The sequence below is a fragment of the Musca autumnalis genome, unplaced genomic scaffold (assembly GCF_047663935.1).
Source record: "Musca autumnalis isolate F117 unplaced genomic scaffold, ASM4766393v1 scaffold_1, whole genome shotgun sequence".
In the NCBI taxonomy this organism is placed as follows: Eukaryota; Metazoa; Arthropoda; class Insecta; order Diptera; family Muscidae; genus Musca; species Musca autumnalis.
In genome coordinates this window covers 106,454,493-106,472,603 of record NW_027411644.1, presented here as the reverse complement: position 1 = coordinate 106,472,603, position 18,111 = coordinate 106,454,493, and the positions used below count along the sequence as shown (strand labels likewise).

At 37.4% G+C, this 18,111-nt stretch overlaps 2 protein-coding genes across 4 annotated transcripts; one reads left to right on the top strand and one right to left on the bottom strand.

Annotated features, from left to right (window-relative positions):
- Nucleotides 1–1,725: 1,725 nt before the first annotated feature.
- On the top strand, nt 1,726–15,267 carry Obp84a (Odorant-binding protein 84a). The gene is made up of 5 exons (XM_073987138.1): nt 1,726–1,971; nt 2,029–2,157; nt 12,428–12,489; nt 12,546–12,672; nt 15,033–15,267. The coding sequence occupies exons 1-5, from the start codon at nt 1,884–1,886 to the stop codon at nt 15,122–15,124; spliced, it is 498 nt and encodes a 165-aa protein (XP_073843239.1). The 5' UTR covers nt 1,726–1,883; the 3' UTR covers nt 15,125–15,267.
- Nucleotides 15,230–16,602, bottom strand: Dtwd2 (DTW domain containing 2). Of its 3 annotated transcripts, none has more exons than XM_073987126.1 (3): nt 16,473–16,533; nt 16,221–16,361; nt 15,230–16,092 (listed from the first exon to the last, which is right to left on the bottom strand). In XM_073987126.1, the coding sequence occupies exons 2-3, from the start codon at nt 16,355–16,357 to the stop codon at nt 15,318–15,320; spliced, it is 912 nt and encodes a 303-aa protein (XP_073843227.1). In that variant the 5' UTR covers nt 16,358–16,361; nt 16,473–16,533; the 3' UTR covers nt 15,230–15,317. The 3 variants fall into 3 exon arrangements, with proteins under 3 accessions (XP_073843227.1, XP_073843219.1, XP_073843210.1); XM_073987109.1 differs by having other exon boundaries at nt 15,306–16,092; nt 16,516–16,602; XM_073987118.1 differs by having other exon boundaries at nt 16,221–16,561.
- Between the last annotated feature and the right edge of the window lie 1,509 nt (nt 16,603–18,111).

Genomic DNA, 18,111 nt, shown 5'->3' with positions numbered 1-18,111 from the left:
AGATAACATATGAAGCAGCCATTGCAGCTATAAGACTTAAGTCAATGAGCGAGTGGATCGAAGTAGACCACCAAAACATACTATGGTCACAACGGGTGAGTCAATAGATTATATTGTAACAGATCGTACACCTGACACAAGTGAAGCTACTTTATGTGAAGTTTTAATACCGGAGAGAGACATGTGGATCGATGGGACCCTAGTACGTACGCCGGAGTTTAAATCACCAGACTGAAAGCTATGGTACAGGCAGATTCTTCTACAAAGATGATGAAGCGGCGGGTTCTTCGACACTCTAACTTCGGCGAGATGCAATAGATGCTGGAAGTGGGTGCATCTCAGGCACTATGTTGCTGCACAGCCCCCAGTGAGTCGTCGTCGTCATCTGAATACATGAGTCCCCACCAACAGCGTGCCCACCAGCTTTAATGCTCATCATGCGTTGTGGCATTCGGTCCTCGGAAACGACCAGACGGGTATAGTGCTGGCTGAGCAGTTTTGCAAGGTCAATGACAAAAGCGTTGCAAGCCACACATCTCGATGTGATGGTGGCGCTTTACTTGTCAAAAGCATTGAAGACCAAGTTCGCCATGCTGTTTAAGGACATCGAACAGACCCCCTTCGGCCAAGTTTGAAACGTTGGATAATAAATTATATGTGTGGAATTCAGGAACAAAAAGTACAACCCCCGCATAGTGAAACAGGAAATTATGCAAGGTGGGTCGATATCTCCGGAACTGTTTAACCTCTACCTCTCCTGTATTCCACCCCCTCCCGACGACATTGAGATCGTAACGTATACATAGCACTAAGTTGAATGTCATGGTCGATGGCAGCAGAATTACTACTCCAAAATTCTAGGGGTTACATTCGAAAGCATGTTCATGACGACCGCGCATGCCACATATACCTACTGAGAACAAGGTCCTCAAGTCCCTAGCCGGCAGTTCTTGTGGTGCGGATAAAGAAACCAGTTTTGACCACATATAACACTAAAGGTCGGTCAGTATGGTCCGCGAATAAGAGTATGCCTCCTCATGTCTTCAGTGGACCATCTACGGGGTGTGATCAAAAAAACGTTATTTTAAATTCAGTTTTGGAAAGAGGAAAAAGTCTTTGGAGGCCAAGTCCGGTGAATACGGTGGTTGATAACATGGTAACGGTTTTGTTTTTGGCCAAAAACTCACCCACAAGCATCGATGTGTGAGCTGGTGCGTTATCATGGTGCAAAATCCCTAATTGGTTTTCCACAATACTGTGCGTTTCTGGCAAATTTCTTCGCACAAACGGCGCATAACTTCAAGGTAGAATTCCTTTTTGGCCTGCGACCTTGATGGACCAAGCCATTGCAGTCGAACAAAACAGTGAGCGAAACCTGTTCCATTTTTCGAATAGTAAAAAATCGAAGAACACACCAAAACACGACTAACCTTTTTATATGCCAAATATACAGTAATGTCCTTCCGTGGACATTTGCTAAGATCTGTAAAGAGAAAAGATCTGGGAAACAGTTAAAACGATACAGGACAGTTATGCTGCTTCCTTTAAATACTGAAAAAAACTGCAAAGTATGACCTCAAACCTTGGCTGTCCATGAAAAACCTTTACTCTCGAAAGAACTTTGGAACTCGTTGGACATAAATTTACAACTGTTTTAGAATCAAAGCAACCCAGTGTCATCATCGAGTATATTTTGCATTTAAACACATTCGAAATAAGCAAAGCACACTACTGGAATTTTTTGGTATAAAAATAAAGTGAAAAGTGGCAATCCTAACCGGAAAACTATATGAAACCATAAATATTCGAACACTTACACAATAATCATCTCATTTCAGTTTAAATCAGATCGTTCGCTCTCTGTGTTAAGGAAGTAGTTGAATATGCTACTATATCAATTCGCATTCATTATTGTTGGTGTCATAATAATTGAATATTCGCTGGCCACAGTTGATAAAGCCAAGGATAATGGTGATATTTATGTCGTGAATGAAGACAAATTTCCTCCTAATCAACAAATTATTTTAGAAAACGAATATGTAACTACGGACGGGGCATCTACAAGTCGTACACCTTCACCCCCTATACAGGATGCGAATATCATTGATTTCGATGGAATTATCGCTTTGTGCAATTCAAGCTTTTCAATTCCTATGGGTAAGTTTTGATAACACATTAATTTTTTTAATGTACCCTGTCGGACTTTTATCAACCAATTGATAAGATGAATAATAATATATCGATTATTTTTAAACTTACTGTAAGCTGGTTGAAAAGTTATTGAGAGATCAACCACTTTGAACAGAAACTAATAAGAAAAGCGTTAAGTTCGGTCGGGTTCGAACTTTTTATACCCTCCACCACAAATTTCAGCCATTTCGGTGGATTAATGTGGCCACTACCTTCAAAATACCGAAATTCGGAAGGTACCGTTCTATGGGGGCTATATGATGGCGTGGACCTATACCTACAAATTTCTGGGGGAAAGTTTTATACGCCTAAAGAAGACTAAATACCAAATTTCAGCCATATCGGTGCGATAATGAGGCTAAAACGTTCAAAATATCGAAAATCGGGAGATATTGTATTATGGGGACTATATCAACACGTGGACCTATATAAACATTTTATGGTAGAAATGTTTCTTAGCCTCTGGAAACACAAAATACAAAGTTACAACCGATTTTTTGGTCAAATGGGTCTAATACATTCAAAATATATTAAAATGACGCGTACTTTATAAGGGGTCTTATGTGGGGACTATACCAAAACGTGGACCTATATAACCCAACTTTGGTAGGAATGTTTTCTGGCCTCTGAAGACACAAAATACCAAATTACAACCAATTCTGTGGTCAAATGGGTTTAATACATCCAAAATATATTAAAATGACGCGTACTTTATATGGGGCCTTATATGGGGGCTATACCAAAACGTGGACCTATATAACCCAACTTTGGTAGGAATATTTTTTGGCCTCTGGAGACACAAAGTACCAAATTACAACCAATTCGGTGGTAAAATGGGCCAAATATCTTAAAAATTCCTTAAAACGACGACGCGTCACGCGTCATTTTGTATGGGGGCTATACGAAAGCGTGGACCTACATAGCCCGCTTTCAAAACCAAAAGTCCTACGTAAATATAACATATTTTTCCAAAATTTCATCAACCTACGTCAATCCGTTCGGACCCTAGAGTGATTTCCACAGACGGACAGACGGACGGACATGGCTATATCGATGTAGAATTGCACGCTGATCAAGAATATATATACTTTGTGGGATCTACAATGATTATTTCGAGTAGTTACAAACGTAGTGACAAACTTAATATACCCCCATCCTATGGTGGAGGGCATGGTATAAGTAAAGAGGTAGATTTAAATGGAAAAAATCTATAGAACCCTTGTTTTTCCTGAATTCCTAAGTCCCTGTTTATACAGGGAAAGTTGATGGGAAAGAAAATTGAGTTTATGGGCGAGGGAGTAGAGAGGAATAAGAGGGGGTACACACACCTCTGTACTGGCAAATTCTGTTTTGTTTCGTTTTTCTTCGTCTACAACATCGTCTAAACATCAAAATTCGTAAACACAAAAGCAACAAGTAGGTTTGTTTACAATACCAATGTTGAGCATTTTATAAAAACACGAAAAATTAATGAATGGCCAAGGTTTCTCCACATAATCGAGTTGTGGATATGATAAAATGTTTGTTTCAATGAAAATCTGACAAATTTCTTCCATACAAATGTTCTAAAAACTATTTTAAAAACCATTGAATTCGATTGCTTTTAAAATTGTTTGGCATATTATTCAAACAACACACACATACAAAGATTGTGTATATTGTGTTGACGTTTTAGGAACTGTCGAAAGAAAAAAATTAAATTGACAGGAAGCTTTAGCTAACCTTTCTTATTAAACCATGGTGGAGGGTATAAAAAATTTCGACAATTGTCCATTTAAAAAAAATCATTTTACAGTGTGTTTTTGTAAAAAGTTTTTGCCCATTCGTTCGTCGATTTCATGAACGAAGACACAATTTGGTTTTCATAGCGATTGACGTTTGTATTCGTGTGACAAACAAATGAAAGCTTTTTATTTTCGTAATTTTTTTGGTTTTCGTAACAAAATCAGACGAACGAATACGTCAAAAATAAACGAATGGAAAAGACCCATCGTTTTGAATGAAAATTAAATAATTTGAGTAATAAATGGCACAAAACACACGAAACCTGGAAGGGAATGCACTTTTATTTATTTTCATAGATGCACACGCGTATATGTACATCCGTTTCTTCATATTATCACAATTATTTTTTGACAAATTTGATTAATTTTTTTTCTTATTTTTTGTTTGTCATCTGTTTATCGGGGTTGCCATCAAGTAACACATTTTACGTGCAGATGCCTATGCAAAATTCACAAAATAAGTATCATGGAAACCCTGAAATATAAAAGCTTTTATGAAATAGACGAAAGCTTTTAGATAAAAACGAATGGTTCGTAAAATTTTACAAAAACCAAATTTTGAACGTATACGTTTTAGTACGAACGGTTCGTGTGGCAGGAAAGCATTTTTACAAAAACACGCTGTTATTAGCTTCGTTCCAGTACTTTTTAATGGTAAAATGTTTAAAAGAGAAAACTGTCAAAAATGAGTTCAACGCACACATTTTTCCAAAATGTACGGGAACGGAAAAATGGCAGAAACGTCAAAAAATCTGGAACAAATGTCAAAGTCGGCGTGTCAGCGAATCGGAAGCCGGCAAACATGTTGCACATTTTTGCTCGCTCAAATTTGTCGTGTAAAAAGTTTCTAAAGAGAAAGCCATTCAGCGCCATTTTTGTTCAAAGAGAAGTGAACATTTTGCAACTTTTTTGGTGTACGGGAACGCATTTCGGGGAAAAATGTTCAAAATGTGTTAAATGTGTAAAAACTTTTTAGTTCTGGAACGAAGCTATTATCAACCATTTTATCAACTGGTTGATAAAAGTCAAAGTCATAAAAACACACAAAACAAAAAATTTTCACATTATCATTTAAACTGACTACAAATAGGCTAAAAAAAGTTAGATTATAATCAGTTGAAAAGTAATCTAGCGATGGACATTACTGACTACTTAGGCGCTCATCGCCTTGTAAAAGTAGTCAGTTGGCATAAGGGAAAATAGTCGATAAAAAGTCAGTTATGTTTACAAAATAGCTAGTTTTAAGTTAACTTTAAATCAGTTTCAGTCCCTACAGCGTAATTATCCCAGCAAAATGTTCGATGCCAAAGATGACATTCAATCATGGGTGCAAGTGATCTAGCATGTCATCTTTTTAGCATCTTCATCGATGAATTTTATATGAGCGTGGACCCCAAAAGATGACGTTCTTTTCTGGATCCTAAGCATGTCATTTTAACCAATGCGTTGACATGTCATTTTCACCAACCCCTTGGCATGAAATTTTCATGTATTGTTTGGAAAATGGAAATGCTGTATTGAAATATGGTTTTCATGAAAAACAAAACTCTTTATTAATTCAAACGAATTCATGAAATAGCTACAATTAATTTATCAGTTTAGTTTTTCAAAAGTTTACATCCAAAATTGCAATGTAATCACCACCGCTGCAACGCAAAATATTACTTCCTCCGTTCTCCGCAACTGATATTCTTTCATCTTACAAAAGGTTTTTTCAATTATCTTCCCATCACCAGTTCAGATTTCGACATGGACTCCAAATGCACTCCTTTAAGTATTTTTATTTCGTAAATTACTTTTTTTTATAATTTTGTTATTTTATAACAACATTTTGGTAATTTATACTCTTTTGTTTAGTGACGGAAATATGTAGGGATCTACAACCCGGCTTGCTTTAGGGATCTCTAAGAACAAAATGTAACGAACGGGGAGGAGAGACTTTTTATGGAAAATACCATTTATGCTTAATTAATTTATTTTTAATTGTTTCTTTCCAAAAGTAGTTTCTTCTCTATTTTCAGATTCTTGTTCCTTTTCTTTCCGGACTTTTTTTCAAATTCCAAGAAGCGAGATTTGATTGATTTCATTCTATGTCAGATTTAGAACAGACAAGGGAACTTTTAAAATAGCAATGTGTGCAGTCCGATTCTATTTTTAGCTCGATGGTTGGGACTTCATATAATACCAATTGTTTAGAAATTTTAGTTGTTTGATATGCAGGAAATGTAAGACAACATCACCGACAGTTCTAACAACTTTGGTCAGTTCCAGAAACTGCAAGAATCTACTTATTTTTACTACGATAACAATTTTTCCTTTATGTTATCGGAAAAAATAGTAAAAATTAGTAGATTTTTGCAGTACTGGAACATACCAAAATGAAAATAAACAGGTGTGTAAATAAAAACACAAACATCATCTCTAAAATTAGTAGATTTTTGCAGTACTGGAACATACCAAAATGAAAATAAACAGGTGTGTAAATAAAAACACAAACATCATCTCTATTTGATCGATGGAATGGGTACAAATGCTGATGAAAAGATCGGATCTTTCACGACTTCCTTTGCATTGGTTCAAATCCTAATGAAAAGATCGGATCTTTCACGACTTCCTTTGAACCAGTGCAAAAGATGACATGAAATCACGTCATCGCAAAGAACCCCTTCCGTCAAATTTTGCTGGGTAGTTGCAAGTGCTTCTCATTTCTCTTTTACTGAACATTTTTCTTTTATCGAACAGCATTTTGTAAAAGTTTGTACAAATTTGTTTGTACAACTTTTGAGTTATCGCACAGACCTAATATGAAGAAAAAGGATGTTCAAATTCCCAGCAAAATGTTCGATGTCATTCAATCATGGGAGCAAGTGATCTGGCATGTCATCTTTTTAGCATCTTCATCGATGAATTTTATATGAGCGTGGACCCCAAAAGATGCTATTCATTTTTGGATCCAAAGCATGTCATTTACACCAATGCTTTGACATGTCATTTTCGCCAATGCTTTGGCATGTCATTTCCACCAATGCTTTGGCATGTCATTTTCACCAACCCTTTGCAATGACATTATCATTACGACGAGAGTTTTAACAACGTTGGTTGTGATTGCGAGTCTCCGACAACATCAAGCCTATTGTAAATAATTAATCTTATATATTTAGAAAAATGTGTATAAATAAAAACACAAAATTTATCTCTATTGGATCGATGGAATGGGTTCAAATGCTGATGGAAAGATCGGATCTTTCACGACTTCCTTTGCATGGGTTCAAATGCTGATGAAAAGATCGGACCCTTCACGACTTCCTTCCAAATGGAAAAATTCGAATTACAAATTAAATAATTCGAATTACAAATGAAAAAATCAAATTACAAATGAAATAATTCGAAATTCAATTGGAATTCTCAAATTACAACGAATTACAACTGAAATTATTCGAAATACATGTGAAAATGTAGTGTAGAGCTCCAGTAATGAGAACCGATGCCTGGACAAGTTAGAATTATTGCTCATGGCACACCACCAGACAAGACATCCATAAGTTGAGATAGGACAGACCACATGTAATACACTGCTTGAATAGGAACCAGTGTATTACATGTGGCCAGAGACTCCTTACAGAATACATATATCACAATCAAGTTCTACTTCGTTCTTTCCTCGGTGTTCCTTTTCCATCTTAATCGATGGCCAAACACCGTATTAAGGTACTAGGCTCCGTAGAGAGATTCAACTGCACACCATCCAGTACTGACAGCGCAAAGTCAGTAATATTTCTTTTCCTGATGAATATTTCTGATTTAGATAGATTCACTTCAACATAATCTGCCTAGCGAGAAAATTTTAATAAAATCTGACAACGTAGGCAGAAATTTCCCACTGCATACAAACTTCCCTGGGTACTTATCTGCATACAAACTTCCTTGTGTCCTGGTGGAAGGTCGTCAGAGATTATGATCTTGCTCCTACGACTTTCCATCAGAAACCGATGATCCTCACTGATCCAACCTTGAGAATCAAACTTCCCAATGACTGCCACTAAAGTCGCCTAATGCTCCTGTGCCTTCATTTTTATACCCTCCACCTTAGTATGGAGGGTATATTAAGTCATTTGCGACCCTATAAAGAATATATATTCTTGATCTGTTCGTCTGTTGTAATCAATCTAGCGTCTACAAAAATTGAGCTAAAAAATTTCTATTTGCACTCGTCTATCTTTTTTCCATAGGCAGGGCAGGTCAAGTTCATATACAATATTGGTATTTTCAGGGTTTAAGCTAAAATTTTCAACCGATCTATCTGTAATTTGACATTTTAGGTTCTAAAAAGTCACAACACTTCTCCACCAAAAATTTTTCAATATAGTCCCATGATTAGGTCTAGCCACCATATAGCGGAACCTTCCGCTTTTCGGTATTTTCAGTGTTTTAGTCAAAATTTTACACCGAACTAGTTGTAATTTGTCATTTGAGGTTCTTAGAAGTCATAACGCCTCTCCACCAAAAATTGTCCATGTTTTGGTATATCCCCCATATAACGGCACCTCCCGATTGTCGGCATTTTCACGGATTTAGCTAAAATTTTCAACCGATCTATTAGATTCAGATTCTTAGAAGTCACACCACTTCTCCACAAAAATTGTCAACATAGGTCCATGTTTTGGTATAGCCCCCATACAACAGTACCTTCCGACTTTAGGTAGTTTGATGATATGATATGATAACGGTACCTCCCGATTTTCGGTATTTTCAGGTTATTAGCTAAAATTTTCAACTGATCTATCTGTAATTTGATATTTGAGGTTCTTAGGACTCACAGCACTTTTCCACAAAAAAATGTCAACCTAGATCAATGTTTTGGTATAGCCCCCATATAACGGTACCTCCCGATTTTCCGTATTTTTAGCAGTTGAGCTAAAATTTTTAACCGATCTAACTGCAATTTAATATTTAATTTCTTAGAGGTCACAACAATTTTCCACCAAAAAGTTCAACATAAAGCCCACATATAACTGTACCTCCCGATTTTCGGTATTTTCAAGGTTTTAGCTAAAAATTTCAACCCATCTATCTGTAATTTGTTACTTGAGGTTCTTGGGGGTCACAACACTACTTCACCAACAACTGTCAACATAGTTCCATGTTTAGGTAAAGCCCCCATATAACCGTATTGAAGATTTTAGCTATAATTTTTAACCGAACTAGGCGTAATTCGAGATTTCAGGTCCTTAGAGGTCACAACACTTCTCCACAAAAATTGTCAACATAGACCTCTCGATTTTAGATATTTTTAGGGTTTTAGCTAAAATTTTGAACCAATCTATCTGTAATTTGACATTTGAGGTCCTAAGAGGTCAAAACACTTCTCCACGAAAAATTGTCAACATCGGTCCATGTTTTGGTAAAGCCCTCATATAACGGTACCTCCCGATTTTCGGTATTTTCAGGATTCTAGCTAAAATTGTCAACCAATCTATCTGTAATTTGGCATTTGAGGTTATTAGAGGTCCAAACACTTCTCCACCAAAAATTGTAAACACAGGTCCATGTTTAGGTATAGCCCCCATTAGCTAAAATTTTCAACCGATCTATCTGTAATTTGATATTTGAGGTTCTTAGAGGTCACAACACTTCTCCACCAAAAATTGTCAACATAGGTCTATATTCAGGTATAGCCCCCATATAACGGTACCTCCCGATTTTCGGTATTTTCAGGTTTTTAGCTAAAATTTTCAACTGATCTATCTGTAATTTGTCATTTGAGGTTCTTAGAAGTCACACCACTTCTCCACAAAAATTGTCAACATAGGTCCATGTTTTGGTATAGCCCCCATATAACGGTACCTCCCGATTTTCGGTATTTTTAGCAGTTGAGCTAAAATTTTTAACCAATCTAACTGCAATTAAATATTTAATTTTTTGGAGGTCACAACAATTTTCCACCAAAAAGTTCAACATAGATCCATGTTTTGGTATAGCCCACATATAACTGTACCTCCCGATTTTCGGTATTTTCAAGGTTTTAGCTAAAATTTTCAACCCATCTATCTGTAATTTGTTACTTGAGGTTCTTGGGGGTCACAACACTTCTTCACCAACAATTGTCAACATAGTTCCATGTTTAGGTAAAGCCCCCATATAACCGTAACTCCCGATTTTCGGTATTTTGAAGATTTTTGCTATAATTTTTAACCGAACTAGGCGTAATTCGAGATTTCAGGTCCTCAGAGGTCACAACACTTCTCCACAAAAATTGTCAACATAGATCTCTCGATTTTCGATATTTTCAGGGTTATAGCTAAAATTTTGAACCGATCTATCTGCAATTTGACATTTGAGGTCCTAAGAGGTCACACCATACAGGTCCATGTTTAGGTATAGCCCCCATTAGCTAAAATTTTCAACCGATCTATCTGTAATTTGATATTTGAGGTTCTTAGAGGTCACAACACTTCTCCACCAAAAAATTGTCAACATAGGTCCATCTTTAGGTACAGCCCTTAGCCCCTTATAACTGTACCTCCCGACTTTCGGTATTTTGAAGATATTAGCTATAATTTTTAACCGAACTAGGCATAATTCCACATTTCAGGCTCATGGAAGTCACAACACTTCTCCACCAAAAATTGTCAACATAGGCCCATGTTTAGGTATAGCCGCCATTTAACTGTAACTCCCGCGTATCGTTACTTTCAGGATTTTAGCTATAAATTTTAACAGATTATTCTATAGCTTGACATTTCCACAAAAAAAAATTCAACGGCAACTCCCGATTTTCTGGGTTTTTGCTAAAAATTTTCAACCGATCTATCTATAATCTGACATTTGAACTTCTTAGCTGTCACAACACTACATCACCAAAAATTGTTAACTTAGGGCCATGTTTCGGTATAACCCCCATATGACGGTACCTCCCGATTTTGTGTATTTTCAGGTTTTTCGCTACATTTTTTAAAGCGAACTATCTGTAATTTTTCGTTTGAGGTTCTTAGATGTCACAACGCTTCTCCACCAAAAATTGTCAACATAGGTCAATGTTCAGGTATAGCCCCCATATAACGATATCTCCCGATTTTCGGCATTTTCATGGTTTTAGCTAAAATTTTTAACCGAACTAGCTGTTATTAGACATTTAAGGTTCTTAGAGGTCATACCAATTCTCCAACAATAATGGTAAACATAGATCAATGTTTAGGCATAGCCCCCATATAACAGTACCTCTCGATATTCGGTATTTTGAAGATTTTTGCTATAATTTTTAACCGAACTAGGCGTAATTCGAGATTTCAGGTCCTTAGAGGTGACGACACTTCTCCACAAGAAATTGTCAATCTAGGTCCATGTTTTGGTGTAACCCCTATATAACGATGCCTCCCGTATTTTTGGGTTTTAGCTACAAAAAACTTCTCCACCAAAAATTGTCAACATAGTCCACAATTTGATACAGGTCCTATATAAAGGTGCCGCTCGATTGAAGACATATTTAGGTAACTACAAAGCTACTGAAATTAGTTGAGTTGGTTTGGCAGGCTAGTTCACATTTCTGGCCAACCCAACTCTGGCACTAGGTCTCATTGGGATTTCCTGGGCCGGGATTAGCCTTAGGTACTGGAGAATCTTCGTTTGTAAAAACATGTTCCATAACTTTTTCAGACAATTTAATTTTAATTTGTCCTATTCTTCTGTGGTGATAGGGGATAGATTTTTCTTCTTGTCATTAGCCATATCAACCATCAGGTTGTCAGGTTAACGACTTCGTTTCAAGGACATTTTATTGTTGAGGGGCAGTTGAGCTGTGCTTTAGTTTCTTCCTTTTATCAGATTTTATGTCCTCTGCACGAGAACGTTCTCGCTTGGAGGTACATAGATGTATGATCGCCGTTTTGAGAGATTTTTACATTCTGGTAATCCTCGACAATTTTAGAGTAAGTGTGCTTTTCCGCCTCTTTCTGTTCGTGCTCCGTACCATTACTTGGCGATTTTGCATTTTTAGTATTTTGCTGTCAGAACTGTTTCCAGCGCTGACTGCACTTAGAAACAGTTCTTAAATGCTAAGAGATCATCCTTGGAGAAGTTGCCAGACTGCAACCGAGGGGTTTTGGGTTGGGGTTTAATTTTTTATTCGTATTTTTCTGCAAATGTTGTTCCCACGAGTGTGCCGTAAGGGGATGGACCATTGTACGCTGCAACGGTTTGCGAAAACCAGGCTACTAATAAGTACCGCCGGCCCGTACCCTGGGATGTTACATGCGACCAGACTTCTTTACACACTTGTCGGTCATTCAGATCCTCGACACAACCCCTTCTCAACCTTGATCTTAAATTTTACATGTGTTAGATTGACTCTGCACCTGGACAAGGAACACGATCATACCAATTTTAGCTATCATGAACTTGACACACATAAAACTCTTTAATCCACATTAAAACCTTCCCCTCGCTTCTTTTTACAGATTATTACCGAACCTTTAATACTACGGCTGCATTACCGGATGTTGTTGATAAAACGGGGATGGTAAGGTTGCGGTCTACTATATAATCGAGTTCATAATAAAGCCTTTTTCCTTGTAGTGCTTTTTACGTTGCTTATATGAAAAATCTGGCCTATTGGAAAACTGGAAATTGAATGAAAATAAAATTCGCTTAAACATGTGGCCTGCAACTGGGGACTCAATAGAAGTATGCGAAATGGAGGGAGGTGAGTAATGTATGTGTATGGGTTATCAGAATGTGGGCTAAGCAGCAGAAGGTTGTCAGGGATTGGATCGTGTGTTCATTCATGATTCGCCGTCATTCCGGGTCGTGAGCATTGAACAGCGACATAATCGAATGTCTCTGTTTCTGCTTCATCTTCGTATAACCTACAGCAGTCCCATCTGCAGATCTCCCATTGCAGGACATTGATTTTATTCTGCAGTGGCCCCTATAAAAATGGCTCCTGGATTAAGACGATGCCAACTTTAGACTTCTTGAGGGCTAGAAGTTCAGCAGCAGCTTCTTTGCAGTGATGCAGATTAATCTGCATTATTCCAAGTGGTTGCGGTTTCTGTTCTTCCACTGCTTTTGTGCTAGACAGAACCTTTTCCATCAAAGTCCAAAACGTTGTTTGCCTTCGCGCGTCCTTAGGTATTCTTGTCCCCGGACTGTGGCTAACCGATTTGCTTGTGCTACCGAGTATTGTCAGTATGCGTGCAGAGTGCACAGGTGGCAGCTATGCGGACAAAACCCTTCTACAGGGGAAACAACCGCTAGTTGACCTTAACCAGAGTTCGCCAAGGCCATCTATTGTGGAAGTAAGAAATTCTAAGGATTCCTTTTTCACAACAGATTACCTTCACTCCTCTGTTGGGGGCAGTGCTATCAAATTGTGTGTGTTTAGGAGGTTCCCCTTCGCCGGAGAACAAAATGTCACGCAGACGTTCTTCGATAAGCACCCATAGATTATCACTAATCTTCCCATCAAGATCAGATCCGTCGGAACATGTGGGGCTCTTATTCTTTTGGTAATAGAAAGAGGAGTTGGAAGGCTTGGATTCCTGGCTGGGATTAGGTCTCTTAGCCTTGGGGTGTCGCTTCTTCGTTGACCTAAATCTCTTTACAGTGGTATTTGTGGAGGAAGGGTTGGCTTTGGCAGGAACTACACGGTACTGATACCGGTTCCGTGTCAGACTTTCCTGCATTCCTGGTTTAATCTCCTTATGATTTATTTCCTTTGACTTAGCATTCTTCGACTTTGAGGGTTTTCCTGTCTCAGTGGTGGCAAGGCCTCCATTTGAAGAGGATACAGTTGCTGTTGTTGTTGTAGCAGCATAGAAACCTTCGTAGATGTATAGTTTTGATGCTGGGTTTGCAGCCGCTGTCCGTAACACTATGTTTTCAGGTCAATCCGGTACGAAAGTACCCCCTGCCGCGGTATTGCTGTGGTCGAAAGAGGTTAATCGTTTATGGGCTGTTGGGAGTATAGCAGTAGATGTTGACATTGAGCTAGATTTTGCCACTTTATATAGTTCAGGATTTCTCTTGGGCAAGTTAGGGTGAGCTCTTTCGAGCTTGTCCACCACTTTGAGATTAATCCTGATTAGTTTGCACTCTCTCATCGCGTCTTCTTTTTGGTCAAACGATCTATCGGCATCGGCCAATGGTCGGTCTTTCCATGCGTTCGCCGGTTGTGGCTTCGTCGTCCGCTAAACCCGTCCTCGGCCCCAGAAAATACTACCCTGGCTGAGGCTCACGGCTAGAAGTTGTCTACTTTGTCCAGCCATACTATTCTTGACAACATCGATAGGGTACCCCATGTCGTCCCCTCTCGAAACTACAGTCCCGTCAACCATGGGCTGAGTTTCTACATTTGTTTTTTTTTTACATGGCAAGGACTTGACTACTACGTCTATACCACGTTGAGATGCCTAGGTATCAACGAGGATCCGTTCTAATACAGTTGATATCCTAACAACAAACCTTGAAACACCGACTTTAGGAGATCTCCAAGTCGTAGGAGATCACTACGTAGATAACCTTTGGCCGGTCAAAGTTTCCCAGAATATTGGGTAAATGACATTGTGGCTTCGAGCCCCGCACCGTGCCTATATTATTATCCTTGGCGGGAGTTGGCATATTTTGGTGAAGTTGTAAACAAATGCACGGTTTGTACAGCTGCGCCGCATTGACAATCCTTGGCCGAAACTTGTTCGGTTCCGGAGCGTAGATTCAATTGTCGTGGGAATGTCACCACATTTTAAATGTACTCTAATTCTCTGACAAAGTTGGTATAATTTTCCTTACCATCGAGTCTCTTAGGAAACGCAAGTAAATTCAAAAAGAACTCCTAAATTCATTCAGTGATTAAGTGTTTGGACGCTGCAGAGATTGTCAGCCTTAATAGACACAACTGTCGCCTGTTCTTCCAATTGACGCATTCCATGTTCCTTTAACATAATTATGGAGATGACTCCCCGGGCTATTAAGGGTGATAATATTGAAGAAGGGGGGATCATAGAACAACAAATTGCATTATATTTTAATAAAAATAAAATAGAATGCGTTGATGTTTCTTTTCAGCTAACGAGACAAATCCCTGTGTACGCGCCTACGACATAGCAAAATGCTTAACCCTTCGGGCATTAGTGGATGCAAGGAATCAACCACTCTAATGTGGTTCAAGCATTTGATTACATTGGATTGAAGACATTGAACTTAATTCGTTTGCATTTCTATATGGACAACATGAAACTTAACCCACAAATTATAAATATACTTTCGATTTATTATTCTAATAAAAATCATAATTATTTACTATTGTTTTTTTTTTTTTTTTTTTTTTTTTTTTTGTCATTGAAAACTATTTCAACTATTTGTTACCGATGTTGTATAATTTCGTATTTCATTTAAATGCTGTTCATCGCCCATATTGGTTTCCGATTCTTTGGCTTCCGGACGACATATGTTACTGTAGTTCAGTAGGCGATTAAGTCGTTTTCCAATCTGTTTGGGATATTGATTATTTTTTATGCGAAACTCTTTCGATTGATGTTCAACGGCACCATTATCCAATTGATATTTACACAGCGTGTGTAATGGTTGAACCAATAGTGAACGTAATTCTGGACGATTTTCGAGAACTGCTAAAGATTGTGCTGCTGTCTCCAGCGTGCTAAGACATCCCTCTGTGGGTTGGGTACGTATAATATAATCACTTGTACCGACGGCAATAAGTTTAACTTGACGCATATTGTGCAGCATTGGACTACTGGCATACATTGCTTTCGCTTGAGGCCATGTACCATCAATAAGTACGAGGGTAAATGGTCCGACGCCCTCTCCACCACTCTGTTCAACTTGTTGTCGTATATTTTCTAAAGGCACTGAATTTTTACTAGGATAGAGTAATAAAGAATTGGGGGATTTGAGTATGGGTTCCAATTCTGATTGATTTTTTGGTGTTGGAAATTTCTTTCCTTTGTAGACCACACATTTTCCCGGTTTCAAACCGAGCTGTAACATTAACGCTGTTCGTAGAGTACGTTTTTCTTCGGCAGGATGTTGTAAAATAACGATGGCGCTATCAATATCAAGTGGAGGATTTGGAAGAGAAGAACACCAGCAAACAACTATGGGGCGTCTGAAAAAGAAGAAATGTAAAATATGATAAAATTGAGAAACGAAGATTTGGCTTAATTCTCTTTAAGGGCACATCTAGGATCGGTCTTTCAAATGAAAGCTGACTGAAATTTTAAAACTTAAACTTACTTGCAGGATTCACATTTAGTTCTTCTTTGAGGTGGATCTGCTGTAATGCCTAATAAATCTTGCCATGAATCTCCAGCATCATTCAATGACATATCTGAATAGGTTCCTGAGTTGGTTTCATTTGTTTGCATCATCATTTATCTATTAAAATAAGTTTAAGTTTATAATTATTATGACCGTAGTGTTGTTATTAATGTTTGTTCTATATTATTTATACTGGGCTGAATACTGTATAAATAATATACAACAAACAAGTTTAAGTTCAATTTTTCTGAAAATAATGAAAAATCTGCACGTTTCTTTGGAAGAAGTTGTCCAAGGATATCAGACTAAAGCAAAACTAAAAATAATGTTTAGAATGAGTGTGGAATGGACATACTATAAAACATTCAGATTAGAATGTTAACAGTTCACAAAACAGCTGCTTTTGAGTTGATATGGAATGTTTTTATTTCGTGTCATATGACATTTACATATAGTAGCTGTGTCTTTTTACGAGATAATTTGTAATAATTATTACTAATGTTGCAGATTTTGACAGTTGTATAAAGGAAAAGTTGCTGACAAAAATGTTTCAGCAACATTTAGTAAGTAAAAAGACACCCCTAGTGTAAACTACCCCTTACTAAATGTTGCTGAAACATTTTTTCAGCATCTTTTCTTTTATACAACTGTCAAAATCTGTAACATTAGTAATAATTATTACCAATTATCACGTAAAAAGACACAGCTAATAAATTTGTATTTTGCCGTATGTTTTTGAGACGAATTCAATTTACAACAACTTCTTTTCGATCAAATGGGCTGATGCATCTACCATGGTATGGAAATCTCTGAAAAATACAACTTTGTAGCAATGGCTTAAAACGTCAAATGACATGAAGCAATAACAAGGATAGATGTATCTGCACAGTTAGTCGGTTTTACAAAAACATATGAAATTTGGAACTTCACGAATTCAATTTACAACAACTTCTTTTCGATCAAATGGGCTGATGCATCTACCATGGTATGGAAATCTCTGAAAAATACAACTTTGTAGCAATGGCTTAAAACGTCAAATGACATGAAGCAATAACAAGGATAGATGTATCTGCACAGTTAGTCGGTTTTACAAAAACATATGAAATTTAGAACTTCACTGTTTATGTTAAAAGTTCCAAATAGGGCAAAATATAAAATTCACTTCAGTTAGTCTGTGTTTAGACACACAAATTTCTCGGGAAAGTAAATAGAGTTTTTGGGAGAGAGCGGAGAGGAAAGAGCTCCTCAATACTCTTTCCTACCCCCTATTGCCTAAAAACTGAATTTACTTTCCCGTGTGTCTAAACACGGACTTATGAAGGGTTAATGTTATATCTTATGTTATAGTACGTTTAGACTTATAAATCCACTCGATTTCAAATGTCAATTCCATAGTATATACGTCAAATAAATTGTAGTTCTAAATCCATTGGATTTCATTTGATGTTTATACAATGGATTTCGAGTGGATTTCGTAAATGTAAACCAAGCATTACACTTGGTTTATAGTACGTTTACATTTACGAAATCGAGTGGATTTCAACTGTCTATTCCTTTGCGTATACGTTAGAGTGGTTTTAAAAAATCGATGTCGGATTTTTTTATGCGGCACCCTCCTAAAATGTTTAGTTTTGTTAAAAATGAAGATTGCCAAAGTTTGAGCTCAATCGGAATATGTTAGCACGTACCACTGGGGTCTCAAAGTATCCATGGGCCCTTTATATAGCTAAAATTAAAATCTGACCCGATTTTCCAAATTTTTTGTAGGACCACTTGTTTAGCCACTACAAAGAACTGGTTAACTGTTTTCTCCGATTGGACAATAAATGTGGTTTGTAGAGTGATTTCTTTAAAATTCGCCTTTGGC